Source organism: Macrobrachium nipponense, chromosome 10 (genome assembly GCF_015104395.2).
Source record: "Macrobrachium nipponense isolate FS-2020 chromosome 10, ASM1510439v2, whole genome shotgun sequence".
Lineage (NCBI taxonomy): Eukaryota > Metazoa > Arthropoda > Malacostraca > Decapoda > Palaemonidae > Macrobrachium > Macrobrachium nipponense.
This window is the reverse complement of record NC_087204.1, coordinates 67,887,016-67,910,296: the sequence shown is the minus strand read 5'-3', so window position 1 is coordinate 67,910,296 and position 23,281 is coordinate 67,887,016. Positions and strand designations below refer to the sequence as shown.

Below are 23,281 nucleotides of genomic sequence, written 5' to 3'. Positions count from 1 at the left end.
GTTTTGTCAGATGGCAAGGCTATGGAGTTCTTAGTCCACCAGCTTGCCAACCTTTTGGCCAGCCTTGTTCTGAAGCGCAGGGATGCCGTCATATCCAGGCTTGATTGAGCTGTAGACCCTCAGAATGTGACTGACCCGAGGAATGCCTCGCTTCGGGGACCCACCCTATTTCCATCTTCAGGAGAGCGAGCCAGGATTCTTTGCTGCATCGCGCAGCATCCTTCCGTTGGCCGCAGCCTCCTCCTGCTTTTGCTCGACGTCGTCCTGGCTCTCCAACTAGGAGGTCTTCTCAACCTCCTGCCACGGCTGATCCCTGTCCCAGTGCCTCCGCTCGGTGGCCGAGAAGCCAGCAGCCCTTTTCAACCAGAGGTGGTCGAGGGTGAGGCAAACGCGGTAAGAGGAAGATCGGCCGCGGCGACCAGTGAGGAGGGCACTCCCCCCACTTGGCCACCTGTGGGGGGATGCCTGCAAACCAGATGGACGAGGTTGCAGTACCACGAGGAGGAGGATTGGACGCTGACTGTCCTCCGCAACAGGTATCGTGTCCCGTTCATCAACTCGCCCCCTTCTCTGATTCACTTCTCTGATTCAACCCCGAAGACATCATCATCCTATCATCAGGGATCGACTTCCTGGGGAAGGACACTCTTGAGGAGGTCCTCGACGAGTCTCTCAGCTTCTTCAGTTGACTCTTTCTTGTAAAGAAGGTGTCTGGAGGCTGGAGACCGGAGACCGGTCATCGACCTCTCAGCCTTGAATGAGTTTGTTCAGCAAACCCCGTTCAGGATGGAGACCCCCAGCACGGTCAGACAGGCCATTCCTCTGGACTACAGGGTGACGATCGACCTAAAAGACGCATACCTCCAGATCTCAATCCATCCGTTGTCCAGGAAGTATCTTAGTCTTGTTGTAGCGGACAGAGTGTTCCAATTCAAGGTCCTGTGTTTTAGCTCTCCACAGCTCCGCGAGTCTTGACTTGGGTGTTCACCTTAGTGTCGACGCAGGCTCATCACCAGGGCATTCGTGTATTGCGTTACCTAGATGATCGGCTAATACCGGCGCCCTCGATGGAGCTTCTTTGTCTCCACTAAGACAGGGTATCATGGGGATCATGGTGAACCAGTCTCGTACACCCGATATGCTCTTGTTTATGGACGCATCCAAGGAAGGATGGGGCGCAAACCTACTGCAACACCTGGCTTCAGCCTTGTGGTCTGACCAGGAACGTTGAGATCATATCAGCATGCTGGAACTTCGAGCTGCCATCCTGGCACTCCAGCACTTCAGCTCTCTTCTGACAGGTCAGTCGGTGGTGCTGATGAGCGACAACACCACAGTAGTGGCATGTGTGAACCGTCAAGGCGGTACTGTGTCTCTGCAGATATGCCAACTAGCAGGGCAGATTCACAAATGAGCAGCTCTCAACTCAGTAGGGTTGACAGCTTGTTTCATTTCAGGCAAATGGAACATCGTGGCGTACAATCTTAGGAGGAGGACACAGATCGTTGGCTCTGAATGGTCTTTGGTTCGTCCGATAGCGAACAAAGTCTTTACTTTGTGGGGTTACCTGACGATAGACCTGTTCGCTACCTCTCTAAATCGGAAGCTGTTGATTTACTGTTCTCCAGTTCTTGATCCGGCGGCAGCATTCAAGGACGTGTTCCAGCACCCCTGCGATGGCCTCGACGTCTATGCTTTTCTGCCATTTTGCCAGATCAGTCAGGTGCTGAATCGCGTGTGATCCACACCTTCCCTTGCCCATGACGCTAGTAGCGCCGAAATGGCCCTCGTAGAATGGTACCCAGATCTTCAACTAATGCTGGTAGAGACTCCGAGAGTGCTTCCGCCGCTCCCCGACCTCCTGTGCCAACCACATGTGAGGATCTTCCACAACGCAGTGAGCTACTTACATCTTCATGCATGGAGGTTATCCAGCAAGCTCCTCACAGCGAAAGGCTTTTTGCAAGAGGCTGCGACAGCAATGTCAGGACACCTCAGGAAGTCCTGAATGACTGTCTATCAAACCAAGCGGTTGTTTACAGCGTTTGGATAAAATGATTACTTTTTATGCATTTTTCTTTTATTTTGTTCTTTTGATATCTCCATTTTGTGTGTTTATTGTATGTACTGTCATTGCTCTTAGTATTTTTCCATATTATATATTAATAAACATTACCTTAATATAATTTATCTAGCCCTAAATCCCCAAAAACCGCACCAAAATTTACCACATTGGCAACCCTGTTACCTCCTATTCTGTCCGCCAGTTGGCAACACTGTCGTTGACAGATACGAAAACCTTCCCTTACATCAGTTGTTAACGAGCGCCCGTGTTGTATACATCACGGCCGCTCTTTATAAATTTCCTTAAACATTTTTGTGCCTTTAAAGCTTTCATTATTTGTTAAATGAGACTTTATATGAATTACCACTCACGCATTACATCACGAAATAGTGAATTAACTTTGATTACTGTTGTGGTTCTTATCTTAAATTACGAACTTTTGCGCGACCCGGAACTACTGACCTGTCCAATTCTACAATGGATTATCAAGAAATTACGATGCTTCCTTCTGCCAGCAACATCAGGAACTGCCCGGTTTGTGGGACAAGGATGAGTAGCAGGGAGTATGAACCCCATGACATTTGTAGCTCTTGTCGTGGACAGGTTTGTGACTTGACTTTTCGTTGTGACGTATGTAAGCCCTGGTCTGACGAGGATATGACTGCTTATATGAAACGCCAAACAATCTTGCAGCGTAAAAGATCGGTTAAGGAGAAAAAGAAATAGATTGCTAGAACTGTATCTAACGAATTCTTTGACTTGGGCGCTCATGGTTCTGGCTCTTTCGGTTTCGGTATCGTACGACTCCGATTCCGAATTAATTGATGCTTTGCCCCCTGTACAACCGGTAATTAGTGAAGTTATTTCTGATGTGGATTCAAAGATTTTGGCAATGGAAACTACCTGGAAACAGAATTTTAAGAAATTACAGCTTAGTCTAGATAGAGATATTTCAGCTAAGTTTAACAATCTGTCAGAGAATTTTCAAGAAGCCTTTACTAGAATGTCTAACACACTTTTAGATTCATTTTCAGCTCCTCGTCAGGTACCTGTCGACAGCACCATGGGTAACGGTGCGACAGATACCCCGGCTTGTGAACCCCGTCGTGGCGAAGGCCTAGGGGATCCGGTCCGGGCAGGTGCCTAACAAATCTTTACCCAACGTGTCCCCTGTTAGTCCCGTAACAGTGCCAAAAGGGCGCTTATTTAGGAGAAGGGGGAGGGATATTAGTGTCAGACCTAAGATAGCTAGTCGTCAGGATTTTACTTCAGGGGAAGTTTCTAAGTTAGGATCTGACGATGAGGATGATGATGACGCGGATTCGTGTGATATTGATGTTTCCTCGAATGGATGTCATGATGTAGAATTCAAGAAACTTTTTGATTTGATTTTGAGTTTTCTTCCTCAGGCGAGGCCTAAAGAGCAGAAGCAGCCTCCGCCTCGTTGTATTACAGAAGGGATTTTTCTTCTTGACGGTCCTTCCCGGTCACAGGAATTTTTACGTTTTCCCTTTGCCCAGAGGTTCGCGAGAGTGAGGGCGGACGTTGCCGCTAAACTTTCGAAGGTGATCGGGGAAGGAAGAGGAAGCTCTCTTCTCTTCTACGACACCGGAGAGGAGTTTACCAGGTGGCGGATGATTCTTCATTCTCTCGACCCCCCAAGCCAAATCCTGATTTTGTCCGACTTTCAAGTCAACCCTTGCCTTCTAAGGCTTCGGTCTCTGTCTCAATTGAAGATTTTATTGCTATGGAGTCTGTTATGAGCTCCTTACAAGAAGCTTAATCCTTCATATGTGGGTCCTCGGAGGGCTTTAATGTATATCAAGGACTCCGGGTTTGTTCCTCCTGATGGCTCCTCTTTTTGAGAAATTCTGCTCATCCATTTCAATCGCTTCTGTACATCAGAACGAGCTTGCTGCTTCAATGCAGGCCTTTCTTGTTTCTCTAAGGCGTAACCTGTATTTGTCGCAGTTACCCTCCTCTGTATCGGAGATTCAGAGAACCCGTCTGTTGTCCTCTTCTCCTTTTGGCGATTTCCTTTTCGATATTTCTGTGCTTTCTGAGGTTTTGAAGGAACATCAAGGTGATGCCTCTTCCCAAGCTCACTGGGCCTTATCAAGAGCTTTTTCCTCTGGTCTTCCAACCGTTCCTTCAAGGAGTAAGCGTAAGTTTAGGACCAGATCTGTACCTTCTGCTCCTCCAGCCCACAACCTCCTTCTGGCTCTTTTTCCTTTTCAGAGTACATTTCAGGTTGCTGGTGCCTCTTCTTCATCCTTTGGTGCTCACCCTTTGAAACGCGGGAGAGGTTCTTGGCGTGGCTCTAAGGGCAGAGAAAGATCTCAACCTCCAGGAGGACCTTCTTCTTCTTCTTCTTCTTCCTTGTCTCTGCGTAAGAATTTTCGGAAGTAGGAGTCATCACCTCGCCTGGAGACGCAGTTAGGAGCTTGTCTCTCCCGCCATTGGTCAGCTTGGCAGGGGAGAGCGGTGGATGCTTGGGTGGTGGAGGTCCTGAAGGAAGGTTACGAGATCCCTTTTGTTTCCAGACCTCCACTTTCCAATTGTCCTCTCGAGTTCAGCAGTTATTCCCCTCACTCAATCAGGGGTCAAAGCCTTGGAGAAGGAGCTTTCGGCCCTCTTGGAGAAGGATGCATAGAGCGAGCTCCTCCTTCTCCCGGGTTTTACTCTCGGATGTTTGTAGTTCTAAAGGCCTCGGGTGCCTGGCGCCCCATCATAGATCTTTCGGTTTTGAACAAGTTCATTCTAAAGTCCAAGTTCAGGATGGAGACGGTCCAGACGGTTCTTTCATCCGTCAGGAGGGGGGACTGGATGATTTCCATCGATCTGCAGGATGCTTATCTGCAAATCCCCATCCATCCAAGAAGCAGACCTTACCTTCGGTTTTTCACGGACTCGGGAGTTTTTTCCAGTTCAAGACTCTTTGTTTCGGCCTCACCACTGCTCCACAGGGGTCTTTTCTCGGGTGATGGCTCCTGTTTCAGCTATTCTGCATCAGTTAAATGTAAGGATGCTTCGGTATCTGGACGATTGGCTAGTCCAGGCCGAATCTCTAGAGAAATGTTCTCCGAAGGGTCGAGGGAGATAGTTCTGTTCTCTTTGTGTCGAGTTGGGCATTCGTGTCAACTTCAACAAGTCCAATCTAATCCCTTGCCAGATCATGACTTATCTGGGGATTGTTTTGAATTCCCAGATTTTGAGGGCTTCTCCCGCTCAGAAACGGATAGACAAGCTTCTGAGTCTGATCGAAGAATTTTTGTCCTCCGTAACGCAGCCAGTTTCTCTTTGGAGGTCTCTCCTGGGCCATTTGTCATCCCTCATCCAACTGGTTCCCGGAGGTCGTCTCAGAATGAGGTCCCTTCAGTCGACACTTCGTCAGTCATGGGATTTCGTGTTCCGCGACACGATAGTCGCCTCTTCTCCACAATGTCGGAAGGATCTCCGTTGGTGGATGCAAGTTCACCGCCTCAAGTCAGGGACATCTCTTCTTTCGGTTCCTCCGGACCTAATGTTTTGGTCAGACGCCTCGGATCAAGGTTGGGGCGGCACACCTGGGCTCCGAAGCCGCTTCGGGCCTTTGGTTAGAGGAGGAGAGGCTCATGTCAATAATTGGAGGGAACTGAGGGCAGTGTACCTAGGCCTTCTTTCATTTCAGGAACAACTGTTTGGAGTCGGTTGTCGCGATCTTTGTCGACAACAACCACAAGCAGTCCCTCCGTACTTGAGAAACCAAGGCGGCACACAGTCGGATCTTCTCACTCAAGAAGCCCGATCAATCCTGTGTTGGGCAGAAGACAGGGGGATTACGTTGGTCCCTCAGTTTATCCTGGGCCATCACAACGTCTTAGCAGACGCCTTGTCGAGACCGAACGAAGTTCAAGGGTCGGAGTGGACACTTTGCCAGGAAGTCTTCGACAGCCTCAGGAAGAAATGGCCTGTCACAGTCGATCTGTTTGCCACCCCACCTGAATTTCGGTGCCAGATATTCTTCGCCCCTTACCAGATCCTCAGAGAGCCGGACAGACTCTCTTTTGCAGGACTGGGAGGGACTTCAAGCCTATGCTTTTCCTCCGTTCTCTCTGGTGAGGTCAGTCCTCAACAAAGTGAGGGCAACCAAGCGTCTGGATCTCACCTTGATCGCCCCCTTCTGGCCACAGAAGGAGTGGTTTCCCGACCTTCTGGAAGCACTGGTGGAACCCCCCATTCGCCTGCCAGAGAGACCAGATCTTCTCAAACAACCCCATTTTCATCGGTTCCATCAGAGGCTCCACATGCTTCATCTTCATGCCTGGAGACTGTCAGGAGGTTCTCCAAGCACGAAGGGTTCTCCTCCAGAGTGGCGCGACAGTTGGCTCTTGCCAGACGGCAATCAACCAGAGTAAATTAATCAGGTCTAAATAGGTCGGTTTACAGACGTTGGTGTAAGTCTCAAGGACATTCAATTTCTAGACCTTCCTTACCGAAAGTAGCGGAGTTTTTAGTTCATTTACATCATGACAGGGCCCTGTCACCTTCGTGCATTAAGGGTTATAGGTCTATGCTTTCCTATTTTTATACATTCAACTTCCCTGCCAGATATATACTTAGCTATAGACTCCGTCGTCTCCGACAGAATTTCAAATTTCGCGGCACAACGCTACCGGTAGGTCAGGTGATCTACGCCCTGCCTTGGGTGGCAGGACTAGGAACCATCCCGTTTTCATAATCAGAATTCTTCTGTCGCCCGGGCCATCAACATTGTTGTTGGTTCCTCTCGATTGGTTTTTCTTTTTTCACCGGCAATTGATCTTGTTGACCGACTTTTGGTGACGTATCTGGATTGTTGGATTGGCATACGCTTTTGTGGACTGTTTTGTGGACTTGATTTTGGAATTTTCTTTAATAATGTCTGACTCTGGAATGGTTGTGAGACGTTGTGTGAATGTAGGCTGTAAGGTGAGGTTGCCGAAAGCTTCGGTAGACCCTCACACGGTATGCAAGGGTTGCAGGGAGTAATGGAAATGTTCTTTTACTAATACTTTGAAGGAATGTGAGAACTTGAGTGAGAACGAATGGAAGAATCTAACTAATTATTTAAAAAACAAAAAAGTTAAGAGAGAGAGAGTGAGGAAGGCTTCTTATAGAAGTTTAAGTAGTTCTAGATCTGAACTAATTCCTAGCTTGGGATCTTCCCCAAGGGTAAGTATTGCTACTCCTCCTTCCATTGCAGCCCCTTCTCCTATTGCAGAACCTGTAGATTCAGCAAAAGAACTTGCGGATCTAAAAGCAGCCTTCAAGTTGATGGAAAACAAAATGGCTGCCATACAAGGTAAGGCTAGTGATTATTCAGTGGACAGTGATATGAGTGTCCCCAGTGTAGTGGAGGGGGCATCTGGTCGGCTCAGCAACGCTCCTAGGTCTAGACCTCTTCCAAGCTCACATGCCCAGAGGAGAAGGAATGTCGAAAACCGAAAGGAGGTTGTGGAGAATCCCCACCGATCAGGTGTCCCTTCGGCGGTTTCTGTGACACCCCAGACTGCCAAGGATCGCTATTGTAAAAGCGTCCTGCGTGAGTGTTTTTCGTCGTCGGGTGGGATCTTCATCTCCGAGACGTGATTGGAGAGATTCAGATCGATCTCGGCCACTCAAGAGGATTTTGGAAGGCTTCCGACTATTGATTCGAGCCCAGAAAAACTTCCCTGAGGTAGTCTCCCTCGGGAGTGAAGAAGGCAGAAGAGCCAACCATTCTTTCAACCAGAGTGAGAAGGAGGCAGGAGGTGGAGGCTATGGACTCCTCCTTCCCCGTTCCCCTCCTCCCCGAAGAGGATAAAGGGTGGAGGTTACGAAGAGATTCATGATGGCGTGCAAGAGCAGATTTTTCGTCTTTTGTAGGAGTTCTGTCAAAGGAGCCTCCTAGAAGGAAAGACTCTTCCCTTCCGATCAAAAGATCCTCCAGACGTATGGAGGTATCTGCCGCCAGGATCGATACTCCCTCCTAGCGAGGTGAGGTTTTCCGGTACGAACCTGGATGAACCTATCAGACGTCTGGCACCGGCCAGGAGTGAGGAGTCACCCAGGAGGCAGGAGCCAAGGAGCCAGGAGTGAGGAGTCAACCAGGAGGCAGGAGCCAAGCCAGGAGGTGTGGAGGCATCCAGGCAGGAGGGCAGGAGCCAGGAGGCAGGAGCCAGGAGCAAAGCCAGGAGGCAAGAGCCAGGAGGCAGAGCCAGGAGGCAAGAGGCCAGGAGCCAAGGAGTCAAGAGTCAGGAGTCCAAGGAGTCAGAGTCAAGAGTCAGGAGTCCGGAGTCCAGGAGTCAGGAGTCTCGGAGTCCGGAGTCCGGAGTCCGGAGTCCGGGAGTCCGGAGTCCGGAAGTCCGGAGTCCGGAGTCCGGAGTCCGGAGAGTCCGGAGGTCGGTCCGGATCCGGAGTCCGGAGTCCCGGAGTCCGGAGTCCCCGGAGTCCAGGAGTCCGGATTCCGGAGTCCCGGATCCCGGAGTCCGGAGTCCCGGAGTCCCGGATCCGGAGTCCCGGAGTCCCAGGAGTCCCGGAGTCCGGAGAGTCCCGGAGTCCCGGAGTCAGGACCCGGAGTCCCGGAGTCCCGGAGTCCCGATCCCGCAAGTACCAAGAGTCCACCGATCCCGGAGCAGGAGGCAGGAGGCAAGAGCTCAGAGGCAAGAGCAAGGAGGCAGGAGTCGGAGACTCGTTCCTGAATTTATGACTCTTCTCCAAATAGGAGCTCCTCTCCTTCAGAGCGTAGGAGGTCCTTGGAAGGACTCTCCCTCCAAAGTGAACAACTTTTCTCCTTCGTCTGATCGAGGTTAGACGAGTTGTCTGATGACGAACCTCCTGCTATGAGGGACTCTCGAGTTATAAAGTCTTAGCTCATTATTGCTTCAAGAATTTGGAGATTCTCTTAGTCGGCGGCTCCTCCTCCTCCTCGTTCCTCTCTTTTCGAGCTCGGCTACGGCAAAATCTTCGGCCTTTTTGAAAATGAAGCCTGCTATATCGATGAAGAAGGCACTCCATTCTTTAGATTCTTGGATGGACAAGAAGAAGGAGTTAGGAAAGACGGTATTCTGCATGCCTCCTTCCAAACTACATGGAAAGAGAGGTATTTGGTATGGGACAGGAGAGACTATGGGGTCTTTCTCTACCTGCCTCTGCAGATGCGGACTTTTCCAATTAGTGGAGGCCTCTAGACGTCACTTCCCTTAGGATCGGTCAGAGCGACGTGGAGCACTTCAGAGTTTGAACCACTTTTCTAAAGGGACTTTTTGTCACTTTAGAGGTGTTCAACTTTCTGGATTGGTCACTCGGAGTTCTGGCCAACAAACTCTAAAGATCCGGAGTTTCTTAAAAACCCAGAGATTCTCCATAGCGTCCTTGTCTTGCATGGACAAGGCAGTACAGCACGGTTCGGGTGAAGTGGCTTCCCTTTTTTGGTGCTGGTCTCTGAAAAGAGATCAGTATATGGATCCCTATTTCGAAAGGGTTTCTCCGAGCCAGAGGACTGCTTTATTGTTCGCCCCTCTATCGGATCATCTTTTGTTTTCCTTCTCAGGTTAGTGAAGGATATATCTCGCTCGCTAACTGAGAAGGCGACACAAGACCTACTAACACAAACGTCCAAGAAAGGACTCCCTGTAGTGTCGGCGGTTAAGAAGGACTCTCGTCCTCCTCAGCAGCCCTTTCGTGGAGGTACAGCGGCTCGTCCCCCTGCCAGAAAGAAGAGCTCTGATAAGAGAGGAAGGTCTTCCTTTAGGCCCTTCAAGAAATCCAAATGACTTGTTGCTCCTTCAAGCACCAGTGGGCGCCAGACTCCTGAACTTTGCAGGAGTATGGGGCAAAAAGGGGAGCCGACCCTTGGTCAGTGTCAGTCCTAAAGAAGGGATATGTAATCCCCTTCGAGAACAGCCCTCCCCTAACATCTATGCCTCGGGAACTGTCAGCGAGGTACAGAGACCTGGTAATGAGAAAGACTCTCCTTCAAATGGTGGAACAAATGTGGGAAAAAGAGGCCATCGAACTTGTGCAGGATCCACACTCCCCGGGATTTTACAATCGCCTTTTTCTAGTACCAAAGGCATCGGGGGGGTGGAGACCAGTTCTGGACGTAAGCGCTCTGAATCGCTTTGTTCAGAAAAAGAAGTTTCGCATGGAAAACGTCCGCCTCAGTAATGTCGGCTCTTCGTCCAGGAGATTGGATGGTCTCTCTGGACTTGCAAGACGCATATTTCCACGTTCCCATTCACCATTTGTCAAAGAAATATCTTCGTTTTGTAATAGGAGACAAGATCTTTCAATTCAGGGCTCTGTGCTTCGGTCTGTCTACAGCTCCGCAAGTATTCACCAACCTGATGGCGAATGTGGCAAGATGGCTTCACCTAGAGGGAATAAACATCTCCCTCTACTTGGACAAAGACTGGCGGGGGGTGATCACGGCCAAGTCGAGATCAGTGCCTTTGGAGGACTTATCAGTAACAAGGAACATGATAGAATCGCTGGGATTACTCGTGAACCTCGAGAAGTCGCAGCTGCCCCATCCCCAGCCAGAGCTTGGTCTATCTGGGGATTCAGATGGATTCTCGGGTTTTCGAGTATTTCCTTCGCGAGAAAGAATCACTCGTGTTTGTCGAAAATCTCGAGCTTCTTAGAGAAAAAGAACAGTTCAGCGAGGGATTATCTGAGCCTCTTAGGGACCCTGTCCTCACTAGAAAAGTTCTTCTCTCTGGGGAGGCTTCACCTTCGCCCTCTTCAGTTTTTCCTGAAAGGGGTGTGGAGTTGGAAGACGGACAACTCTCGGACATCTTCCCGCTCCCACAAGAGGTAAAGGATCATTTGAAGTGGTGGATCCTCCCTCTTCAAAAGAACGAAGGCGTATCGCTTGCCCTGCAGAACCCAGACCAAGTGTTATATGCCGACGCTTCGGAGTCGGGATGGGGAGCGACGTTAGGAGCAAGGGAGGTGTCAGGCACCTGGACAAAGGAACAGGTGTCCTGGCACATCAATTGCAAGGAACTAGTGGCCATACACCTAGCCTTAAAGTTCTTCGAAGAGATAGTCAGAGGTGAGGTGATACAGATAAACTCGGACAACACCACGGCTCTGGCTTACATACGCAAGCAAGGAGGCACGCACTCTTTCTCCCTCTTTCAGTTAACAAGACACCTGTTAACCTGGACAGAAGAAAGAGGCATAACTCTCCTCACAAGATTTGTTCAAGGCATCAAGAATGTGAGAGCGGACAGACTGAGCAGGAGAATCAGGTCCTTCCCACAGAATGGACTCTACACGAAGAAGTGTGTCGAAGTCTTTGGTCCCTGTGGGGGAGACCTCACATAGACCTGTTTGCGACGTTCCTCTCCAAAAGAATAGAGATCTTTTGCTCTCTAGTGGAAGATCCGAGAGCCTTCGCAATAGACGCGTTTCTCCTGGATTGGTCGGGTGTGGACGCATACGCCTTTCCCCCGTTCAAGATCCTGGGGGAAGTGCTCAGGAAGTTCGTAGCTTCGAAGAACCACGATTGACGCTAATAGCCCCATTTTGGCCAGCCCAGGAATGGTTCACAGAGGTACTGGAGTGGATAGTGGACTTCCCCAGATCTCTTCCAAACAGACCAGATCTACTCAGACAACCCCACTTCGAGAGGTTTCATCACAACCTCCCAGGTCTCGCTCTGACTGCCTTTCGACTATCGAAAGACTTGTCAGAGCGAGGGGCTTTTTCTCGCAAGGCTGCGGGCTCTATCGCTAGAGCCCGCAGAGCTTCGACGAGAAGAGTATACCAATCAAAGTGGGAAGTCTTTAGGAGGTGGTGTAAGAGTCAGAAGCTGTCCTCCTCCAGTACCTCTATAGTGAATATTGCCGATTTCCTCCTCTTTCTGAGAGAGGAATCACACCTTTCTGTCTCAACAATAAAAGGATACAGAAGCATGCTGTCTTCAGTATTTAGGAATCGAGGGTTAGATATTGCAAGCAACAAAGATCTACACGATCTAATTAGATCCTTTGAAACTTCAAAGGCAGCTACTCCTAGAACACCTAGTTGGAATCTAGACGTGGACTGAAATTTCCTTTCATCGGATAAATTCGAGCCTTTACATCTGGCTTCCTTCCGCGACGTCACTAGGAAATGCTTATTCCTGGTGTCTCTCGCTACAGCCAAGAGGACGAGCGAATTGCACGCTCTAGATTCCACAGTGGGTTCAAAGGAGATGCTGCCATCTGTTCTTTCCAGACAATGTTTCTGGCAAAGAACGAAAACCCGTCAAAAACCGTGGCCCAGAAGTTTTGAGGTAAAAGGCCTATCTAACCTCGTAGGCAGAGAGATAGAGAGGTCTCTTCTGTCCAGTGAGAGCTCTTAAATATTATTTAGAGAGGAAGAGACAGATGGGAGCTTGTCAACAAGGTCTTTGGTGTGCGGTGAAGAACCCCAAAAGACTCATGTCCAAGAACGCCTTGGCTTTCTTTGTGAGAAGCGTAATTACGGACGCTCACAAGAAACTGCTCGGAGGAATCCTTCGGTCTTCTAAAGGTCAAGACCCATGAGTGAGGAGCAGTAGCAACGTCCTTGGCGTTCCAAAAGAATATGTTCTCTAAAAAAAATATCATTGAGACTACATATTGGAAGGTGCAATTCAGTGTTTGCATCTCATTATCTGAAGGATGTGAGAGTGACCTATGAGAAGTGCTTCTCGCTAGTCCATTTGTATCAGCAGATACAGTGCTGGGTCTTGGAGCAAAGATTGATCCTTAAATATTGTGTTTTATCGTACATAAACCCTCTTGTCAGATATGTGCTTGGTTTTCTATTAGCAAGCTCACTGATGTCGCACGGGTGAGGCATAGTGTCATTGCTGGTAGGGGATCAAGGGTATGTATGGCTAGTAGGGGAGTACAAAATTTTTTTTGTATATTTTGTAATGAAAGTTGTAATTATGTTTCGAGTTTCTGGTTGTTTGTAAGGAGTTCGGGGATAACTCCTTGCAATCTTAGAACTAACATGGATGTTAGGATCAGGTGATCGGGATCGGTGTTGTGCTCCTTGAACAAGGTGTATTGTCATGTTAGTGGAATAGCACCCAATGACAAAGGCCTTTAGGCTCTGCCAAGTAAGTGGATAAGACCCCATTGGCAGACCCACAAGAACTCTTAGCCATAGATCAATATCTCGCTGAGGCTCTTGAGGCTAAGCAGACTCCAAGGCAGTAGCCGCGAAGTCTTCAGCCTAATAAGGTAGGAACCAAGGTTTATTAATACCTACAACATATGTTGTTTACCTGTCTATTTCAGTAGTTAGCTGTCTCTTACCCACCACCAATGGGTGCTAATCAGCTAAGTATATATCTGGCAGGGAAGTTGAATGTATAAAAATGATATTGTCATGTTACAATAAAGTTTTATACATACTTACCTGACAGATATATACGATTAATGGCCCACCCAGCCTCCCCGCAGGAGACAGGTGGAAGAGAAGAATTCTGATTAGAAAACGGGAATGGTTCCTAGTCCTGCCACCCAGGCAGGGCGGTAGATCACCTGACCTACCGGTAGCGTGTGCCGCGAAATTTGAAATTCTGTCGGAGACGACGGAGTCTATAGCTAAGTATATATCTGTCAGGTAAGTATGTATAAAACTTTATTGTAACATGACAATATCATGTTTTTAAGGCAAGGCTCCCTGAGATCTCTTCATCTTATGTCATTAGAGATTTACTTCGATCTTTTTCCCTATCTCGACCCAGGCCGCAGTGTTCGCCTCCGACATGGGACGCTAACAAAGTCCTTCAAGCCTTAAGGTTCCCTCCGTTTGAGCCTCTGAATTCTGCCAAATTTAGGGACCTCTCTTCTAAGACACTCTTCCTTGTCTCATTGGCTACAGCCAAGAGGGTGGGTGAACTGCAAGCACTCTTTTCTGGTTGCCAGATCTGGACAAGACATGATTTTGTCATACCTTCCTGAATTTGTCGCAAAGACTGAATCGTCTGATAATCCCATTCCCAGGTCTTTCGTACTGAAGTCGCTGGTTGACTTTGTTGGTAATTTAAATGAGGAATTAGTTCTTTGCCCTGTTAGGGCGCTCTCATGTTATTTACGTCGCACGAAGGACATTCAGGGTCGTCCCCGTCATCTGTTTGTTTCACCCCGAAATGTCAAGAGACCTATTTCAAAGAATGGTGTATCCTTTTTTCTCAGAGATCTGATCGTTAAAACTGGTGGTTCGGCTGCTGGGGGAAGACCAGACGCCGAGAGCACACAGTATTAGAGCAGTTGCTACATCAGTAGCTTTTATGAAGAACGTCTCAGTCGCCAAGGTGCTTGAGGCGGCGACTTGGCGTTCTAATTCTGTTTTTCCTCTTTTTTTTTTTTACTTGAGGGATATTTCTCTAGTTCTCTAGGCGACCTTCGTTCTTTGGGTGGCCATTTGGTGATGGCAGGACAGGTCGTCAGACAGGAGAATTAAGTAGTCTTCCTGTTTTACGTTTGGTTGCTACCTGTATATTATTCATTAATTTTTGTTTTGTTGTATATATTTTTTGTTTTTGTATTATAACATATGGCAGTTTTTGACGTAGTTATAATGGGAATTAGGCAGTTTGGTATTTAGGTGTTGTTGATGACAAGGACTGACTGCTTGGCAACTCATGCTGCTTCCATTGTCAGTGTGAAATGGTTCCAGCCACTGGGTTGTCGGCACTGGCGACTACGCTTCTCCCAGAGTCGATGCTGACCTAGGACTAGCCACTGGTTCGCTTGTCCTGACGACTCCTGCTTCTTCCACTGTCCTGGACAGGGAATTGGTCGATGGATCGTTCTGCTGTCATCTGGTTGTTACTCGACATCACCATCTACTTTTTGTCTCACCTGTTTTCTCGGAGTCAGACACTCGTGTGAGATCAGGCGACATTTAGTAGCCCTGAGTTTCTTGTTGACGAAGTCGGTTGCGTTGATACACCCCGATGATCGTGTAACATGAGACCAGGTTGGACTGTCAGGCATTCGTCCTTCGGGACTGAATCGCCTTTTTGCTCCGCGCTCCTTTCTCTTGGCACCAGAAAGCTCGAGTTAGGAGTTGCTCATGAGCCGATTCGTTGCTGGCGACGTCGGGTTGGCGTTATACCCCCCCAAGGTTTGCTTAGCTTTGAATCGCCCAGACAGTCCAGACACTCATCCTTTAGGGAAAGAATAGTGCTTGATAGTCTTCAGGGTGCAGCCTTGCTGTCCGCAATTCGTCTGACTGGTCACCTGGTCGGTCACCTGACTTTAGTACAGACGGACTGACTATTCACTTACTCCTTGTCCTGTGCTACCGCAGTTTGGTGGCATTATGGTAGGAGACTTTGAGTTGTTAGTATCTTAGACCTTGGGTTGAGTTTTGACTGTCTATGATATATATTTCTTTATTTGTTTTCTCCTATTCAGTCCGAAGGGGAAATTGTATTCAGATTCCCTCCTCCTTTTCAATGTGGTTAATCGGGCTAGATAAATTATATTAAGGTAATGTTTATTAATATGGAATTTTTATTCTAAAATTAATATTAATAATACTTACCTGTATAATTTATCTAGTCCCACCCATCCTACCCCACGATTTGCCTATCACAACTGATTTGAGGGAAGGTTTTCGTATCTGTCAACGACAGTGTTGCCAACTGGCGGACAGAATAGGAGGTAACAGGGTTGCCAATGTGGTAAATTTTGGTGCGGTTTTTGGGGATTTAGGGCTAGATAAATTATACAGGTAAGTACCTATTATTAATATTAATTTTAGAATAAAAATTCCATTTTGTTTTTTTGTGTTCTCATTTTGTTTAATTGATTTGAATATTTCTTGTTGTATAATTGTTTAATCAAACACTTGTGAATTAATTTGTTTTTGATTAAATTTAATTAAATTCCTTTTCAAATTTAATTATTGCTTTATTATTGGAATTAATTAATGTTCTCAATAAATTTTGATTTAATTTTGTTTTATTTTCTTTTCAAGTATAATAAAAAAATTTCCATGAGATAGTGAATTTCATTTACAATTTTTGAATTTAGAAATAAATTTTTGTATTTAAAATTTTTGTGTGCCTATGGTTTACCACCAGTATTAGTGTTAATACATATTTTATTTAATTTTGTTTAGGTAACAACATAGACTGGTAATTGTGCTGTTTTCCTCAAGTGAATTAGACCCAGGGAAATACTTAGATTTAAAATTGTTGAAGGAGTGATTACCTTTAATTAAGATTACCTCGCCCATGTTTTAATGAACTTAGGCTGAATTCTTATGTGATTAATAAGTTAGAAAGGGTCACTGTTACCTTTAGAGTATTCAGTCGTTTGGTATTTGTGATGAAGGTTCAGGTGTCTGGCTGTTGTGAGGTAAGTAGTAACCAGGTTCTTGACCAAATTGTGCTCCAAGTATAAATGGTGTCCCCAACCCAGGATTAAATGTATCTTGCTCTAACAAGTACAAATGGTAAGTGTAGTAACCAGGTGCTTGGCACTTTGTCACAATATATATGCACATACGTATATGTATATGTATATATATATGTATACAGTGGTACCTTGAGATACGAAATTAATCCGTTCCGAGGCGGCCATCGTATCATGAGTTTTTCGTATCTTGAACCGCATTTTACATGTCAAATGCCTCATCCGTTCCAAGCCCTACAAAAACACCCTAGTAAATTATATTTCCAGGCCTACAACACATGTTCTAGGGTTACCACGCCGATCTGACGGAAGAAATATGACTCCAAAAAGGCAAAATACTAGGCATACTTGAGTAACATTCAACTGCATGTAATGTTCAACCCCATTTTTACTGCATATATTAGGACTTTAGCATATGTCCCTTAGCAATAAGCCTAGCCTATGTTAGTGGTTGCTAATGTAGCCTAGTCTATGATTCTGACATCTAAATCTATGAAGCTAAAAGCTTAGATTATGCCAATAAAATGTATAAATAATCAGTATGTACTCATTTCAAATAATTATTAATTAATCATTAACTATAATACACAAACAAAAAAAAACCTTCCAATCGTTTGTTTACATTCAGCTCTTACGAGTACTGAACAAACGCCAAGCAATCACTTTTCCTAGGACACAGTAAGCCATAAATTTTCATTAGTATCTCTCTTCAACTAATGAAACTACCAAACAGTATAATAACCATTCATTTTTATTCTTTATTCTATCTTTACCTAATGGAGATACCGAGTTACTGACAGCTATAATGAAACATATACGTAACGTAATATTAAAACAGAAGAAGAATTCTAAAAAATACGTATTTGTTGGCTTCGATGGTAGCAGTCTGATTTATTTTATATTTTATGATATCTAATTCACAATTTTTTTTATTAAATGTATTGCATGTACTCATTTCAAATAATTATTAAGTAACCACAAATAAATATAGTATTTTTGTTTTTTTTATTGTTAGCAGCATTTATGCATATGTGATTATTTAGAACTGCTGTCAGATAAATTTTTGCTTCATTTTCAGATACCATTATCGGAGGAGGAAAGTTGTGAGAGCATGTCTTCTAATTCAGCCACTCCACAAATGGAAGAGGCTGCTGCCATAAGCCCAGCGCCACCACCGTATTCTGTAAGTTTGATATTTAGAGGTTTACATTTAACCCAGTGATATTTAGAGGTTTACATTTAACCCCATGATATTTAGAGGGATACACTTAACCCCTTTATTGTTCTTATAGTTAAAAAAAATTTTTTTTCATGTAACCTGCTCATTTACTTTATGATATATAGCTTTCATGGATATTCTTTAAATGTTACAGCTTTAAAAAATATATAAAGGAATGATTTACAGAGTGGATTTGCTTGTCTACAAGTAAGAAATTTTATTTTATTATATATTTACTATTAGAATTTGCTCCAAGTAAAATTTTCCTCAGGAATTATAGGTTCAAGTGAATATTTGGAAAGTGTATGTATATTGTTTATCTATATATATTTAATGTTTTTTTAAGTTAGTTTTTATGCATGAATATTGATTTTTGGTATTTTTGAGTTTCATTCATCTGGAAGTCATGACACAAAAAATATTTCTTAATGTTTTGACTTAGCTACTTGGTGGTCAGGTTTTGGGATTTAGTTATCATTTAAATATCACTTGCAGGCAACAGGCACTTCTGAAGGCAGTGAAACAAGATCTAGAGATGAAATCCCTCCTCCCAAACCTGACTTACATGCTCCTCCTCCTTATGAGGAGTGTGACAGTGGAGAGGCACTCACTACATCCATGACAGTTCCACTGACCACTGGATCTTCTGAGTTGCAGCCCCCTAGTTATGAAGAAGTGCAGAGATTGAAAGCAATGGAAGCTCAAGATTCTGAGTTTCCATTACCACATTTTGGCGTATGTGTTCAAATGTTTTTTAAATTGCATGCAATGTGTACCTCTCAAAAATCATACAGTCAGAACAGTTTATCTTTTACTTGACCATATCTAGTAGGTCTCTCTCTCTCTCTCTCTCTCTCTCTCTCTCTCTCTCTCTCTCTCTCTCTCTCTCTCTCTCTCTCTCTCTCTCTCTCTCTCTCTCTCTGAGAATAAAAATATAAATAAGAACATACCATAGGGAATTTGTTTTTATGACAGGTTAAGCATTGTTTCTTTGGAAATTTATTTTCATGACAGGTTAAGCTTTGTTTGATACTCTGTAAAATTAATATTATTGAGTTCTTTGTGGATGTTATTAAGTACTACATACTTGAATCAGGAGTATCCTTTGGCAATAGCTGGTGTCTATCATTGAAGCTTGTTAACAATGTACCCCAGGTGTGAATTCAATGAAGAAAGAATCGTAACCTGTGTGAACGCTGCATTTTCTTTGCAGTCCTACCAGCAAGTTCAGAGGTCTCCTTTACTGCCTGTGGTCATGAAACTTGACTTTAGTTGAGAGGCATAATTATACATTGTTCATACGCGAACAAACCTTTGGTCTTAACAATATAGGATAATTTCTAGAGCGTAGCTGGATCCGGTTAAAAAGCAGATGAAAGCAAAGAATCTTGTGATATCTGGCAACGCATGCATAGCTCGGGTGAAGAGTGGTCAAAGACCACGCAACTATGCCAGTACGTCAGTCTTTTCATTGACCGCCTGGGCGAGAGTTGTGTTAACCTCTCTTGGCCTTTTCCCGGTTCATTGCCCATTTCGCTTGTGTTTAGTGTGTGCATGTGTGTGACTGATATGGCTTTTCTGCTCCTTCTCGGCCTCGTCAATGTGTGCCCTGGAATTCCAGGTTTTCTGTGTTCTCGTTTTTGGCTTCGGCAGTGACTGACCCCCACATCTTGTGCAGTAGGTGTCGTTCTAATTTTTGTACCATAACGAATCCTTGCACGGAATGCCGGGCATGGCCTAAAGAGCAGTGGAAGTTGTTTTATAGCAAGAGAGAACATCGGAGGGTTTCAACTCATCTTACATTGGATGGTCTTTCGCCCCTTCCCGATGCTTCATCTCCTGCAGTATTCAACCCCCGTAATAGCGTTGTTCCTGTGTCTCCTTCCTTTTCCATTGATTCGTCGCTGGAAGTATCGGGAGGCCACCGGACTGATGTTTGTAATGTCGCCCCTTCTTGTTTGGGAGTTAATGTGATTCCCAGGAAAGGGGGTGGCTTTTTCATCATTCTCTTTTCTTCCAGAGTCGGAGGCGTCCAAATTGGCAGCGATTTGGAAGATGCTTGGGCTAGGGGTCCCCCATCCTTGGAGGGGTTGCTGGCGCATTTTATGGAGGCTCGCACCCCCCCTCCTCGGGCTGGCCAGGCCATCCCCCCTCCTCCCGGCCTCGTCTGAGTGGGTAGCTGAGGTCGGCCATCTTGTATTGCTCCACCAGTGACTGCTGCTGCCTCTTCGAGTCAGAGAGATGCCATGGCGTCAGCCCTGTTGATGATGTCACGGGATCAGTCTCTGTGTATTCCTCCGCCAGTGGCATCTGATTCCCTGCACACCGAGGGGAAACCGTGACGTCGCCACCACTAGTGACGTCACTCCCATCAATGACGTTTCTCCCAGTCGTCTCCTCTGCTCTGCCTCTCTCAGCCGTGACGTCATCCCTGCCGCCTGGTTCGCTACATCTCCCTTCCCAAATCATCTCTTCAGGTTCCTTTGTTGGGGCACATTCAGTCGGTCTTGCAGAAGGTTAACGCCTCTGTTTCGGACAGGGACGGTTCGCTTCGCTCTAAGGGCTCTACCAAGCTACTAACCCCACCTCTCATGAGACGTAGGAAGTACTATGCTACAAGCTCTGCCTTTTTTATGTCACGCCATCTTAACCCAGACGTCATTCGCCTGAAGCCGGGATTGACTTTGGAGCAGGTGAGGTCGGTGGCTCCGTCCTTGTCTCCGCAAGATGCCTCAGCGTTGGAATCTACGGCGGCCTCCATGTTGCAGATGGTTTCTTGGCTGGACTTCTGGTCTGTGGTTATTACCAAGATAGCTTCTGACAGGTCCCCGGAAGAGTTGGTGTGTGCATCCTCGCTTGCCAGTCTGTTGGAGTCCAGGGGCAAGGCGTTTTTATATATGGTTCACCTCATGCTAATTTTAAGGGCTAACCTCCTCCTGATTAGATGAGACGCGGCTTTATCTTGGATAGAGATCACTTGATACGGAGTCCTTGCTGGCATTGAGGAACGGAGGTCTGTTGGAGTCCCAATATTTGTTTCCTCGGACAGAGCTCGAGAATGTGATAGACCGGCGCCGGGCTGACACCAAAGAGACTGGTGCACTAGGCCGTGTTAAGTCAGAGTCTCGTCCTTGGAAACATCTGGCTCCTCCTCCTCCCCCTGTCCAGCAGCAGTCAAGGAGATTGTTGCCTGGTAGGCCATCGAGGACATAGAGTTCAGCAGGGCCTTCCCATTTGACTCAGCCTAGGTCAGAGGATCAACGCCCCTTTCGCTCTCGTTCCTTAGGCCAAGAAGGGACCCAAGGGGCAGGGGTAAAGGTAGGTTAGGCACTTCTCCCTCTCCTGCGCCACGGGTGGGGGTTGCCAGGTGGGCCATTGGGCCAAGTGGCAGAAGTTATTATTGGGGCGGAGAAGTGGGTGGTAGATGTTCCTTCGGGTGGGGGGGGGGGTACCTACTGCCATTCGACTTCTCTCCTCCTTTGTTGGACAAGCAGCAGCTCAGGAAGGCATATCCTCCAGATTCTCTGAAGTTCTTGGCTCTTCAGGAGGAAGTGCAGAAAATGCTGGACAAGGATGCAATAGAGGAAGTGGTGCGTCTGTCCCCGGGGTTTTACAGTCACATCTTCTTGGTGCCCAAGGTGTCGGGAGGATGGAGGCCTGTGATTGACTTATCTACCTTGAATCACTTCATCAGGAAGACATGGTTCAAGATGGAGACCCCGCGCTTGGTGTTGGCAGCCGTGAGGGAAGGCGACTTGATGCTGTCAATAGACTTAAGGGACTTGTACTTCCAAATCCCTTTTGCTTCATTCCGACGTCCCAGGAAGTTTCCTTCGCTTCTCTCTTGGGAACATTGTCTTTGAGTTAAAAGTCTTGTGCTTCGGACTGACGACAGCCCCTCAAGTGTTCACATGGATCTTCTCTCTCTTGTCAAGTTGGGCCCATGCTCTGGGGATCCGTTTGCTGAGGTACCTTGACGATTGGTTAGTCTTGGCAGTTTCCAGGGAAAAGCTGCTGCAGGACGGGGATCGTCTACTTCGGTTCTGTCTGGATCTGGGCATATTAGTCAACCTGGAAAAGTCGAACCTCGTACCCAGTGAAAAGATTCTCTACCTGGGCATGGTCATCGATATGACAGTGGCAAAGTTTTCCTGTTGGATCAGAGATTGGAGAAGTTGTGGGTGTGGCGCGCAACTTCCTGTCAGAATCGCATCAGTCAGCTCATCAGTGGCAGGTTCTTCTAGGACTGTTGTCTTCCCTGGAGAAGCTGGTCCCTCATGGGCGTCTTCATCTTTGGTCTCTGCAATGGAGACTGGGAGAATTCTGGTCTCCGGCAGGGGACTCGCCCCTGTTAATGGTTCCTCTGTCTCTGGAAATGAGAGAAGACCTTCGTTGGTGGTTGGACGACCGAAATCTGTTGAAGGGTGTCCCTCTGCGTTCTCTTCCACTGGACTTCCTTCTATTCTTGGACGCCTCCTCGCAGGTTGGGGGGTTCCGGGGGGGGCCTTAATTAGGCGCCTCATTGCTTGAGGCATTTGGAGTTTGGAGGACAAGCAGCAACACATCAACATCTTGGAGTTGAAGGCAGCCTTCCTGGGTCTGAAGGAGTTTTGGGAGAAGGTAGAAGGTCATTCTGTCGTTCTCATGTCGGACAACACCACGGTGGTAGCCTATGTGAACAAACAGGGAGGCCTGGTTTCTTGTCAACTTCATGCCTTGACCATCGAGGTTCACCAGTGGGTGGTCAGTAATTCAATAGAGCTCTCAGCCAGGTATATCCCAGGCAAACGGAATGTGGTCGCAGACAAACTCAGTCGCCGGGATCAGATCCTAGGCACAGAGTGGTCCCTTCATCAAATGGTGGCAGACAAGCTTTTCCAGATTTGGGGGAGACCCATGCTGGACCTTTTTGTGACTTGCTTCAACAGGAAGCTGGAGATATTCTGTTCAGTGGTTCCAGATCCTTTAGCTTTGGCAGAGGATGCATTCCAACATCCGTGGGACAACCTGGAGGTGTATGCCTTCCATCCGTTTTGTTTCAGGTCCCGAACAGGCTAATGAGTTCACAGGGTCTCAGGATGACTTTGGTAGCCCTCTGTGGCCTCATGCAGAATGGTGCCCATATCTGCTGTCATCGTTGTCAGAGGTTCCGAGGGAGATTCCCCCTTGGCGACATCTCCTGTGTCAGCCCCATGCAGAAAGGTTCCACCAGTCAGTAGAATCCCTGTCTCTTCACGGTTGGAGGCTATCAAGTATCTCCTCCGAGTGAGAGGCTTTTCTCAGAGAAGAGTCTTAAAAAGTTGACCTCCACGTTTTACCAAGGCAAATGGTTGAGGAGAGAAAGAGAAGAGGGTTCAGTCTTTGGTGCACTAAGTGCAACAGTATAATTTAGTGATAACTATATTCAACAAAATAAATAAAACAGTAAAGCTTTTCACCTTAAAATTTAGCGTAAACGATGAATAAAATGATATGTCATTGCAGTAACACACAACTAATTTGAGATAGGGGGGGGGCGGGCATTTATATTGTGGAAGAATTAAGTTATTAGGCATCGTGATATTGCATTGTTGAGGAGAG

The 23,281-nt window shown here is 46.7% G+C and overlaps 2 protein-coding genes across 3 annotated transcripts in view; one reads left to right on the top strand and one right to left on the bottom strand.

Annotated features, from left to right (window-relative positions):
- Positions 1–23,281, bottom strand: part of LOC135223658 (NEDD4 family-interacting protein 2-like) — a 160,720-nt gene that overhangs the window by 92,469 nt on the left and 44,970 nt on the right. The gene's annotated exons all lie outside the window — the stretch shown is intronic.
- The window catches only part of LOC135223656 (uncharacterized), a 60,275-nt gene that overhangs the window by 25,844 nt on the left and 11,150 nt on the right, over positions 1–23,281 (top strand). For both annotated transcript variants that reach the window (XM_064262313.1, XM_064262314.1), the window contains exons 2-3: positions 17,561–17,665; positions 18,197–18,436. In XM_064262313.1, the coding sequence (XP_064118383.1) occupies positions 17,561–17,665; positions 18,197–18,436 (345 nt within the window). The remainder of the gene's footprint in view (positions 1–17,560; positions 17,666–18,196; positions 18,437–23,281) is intronic.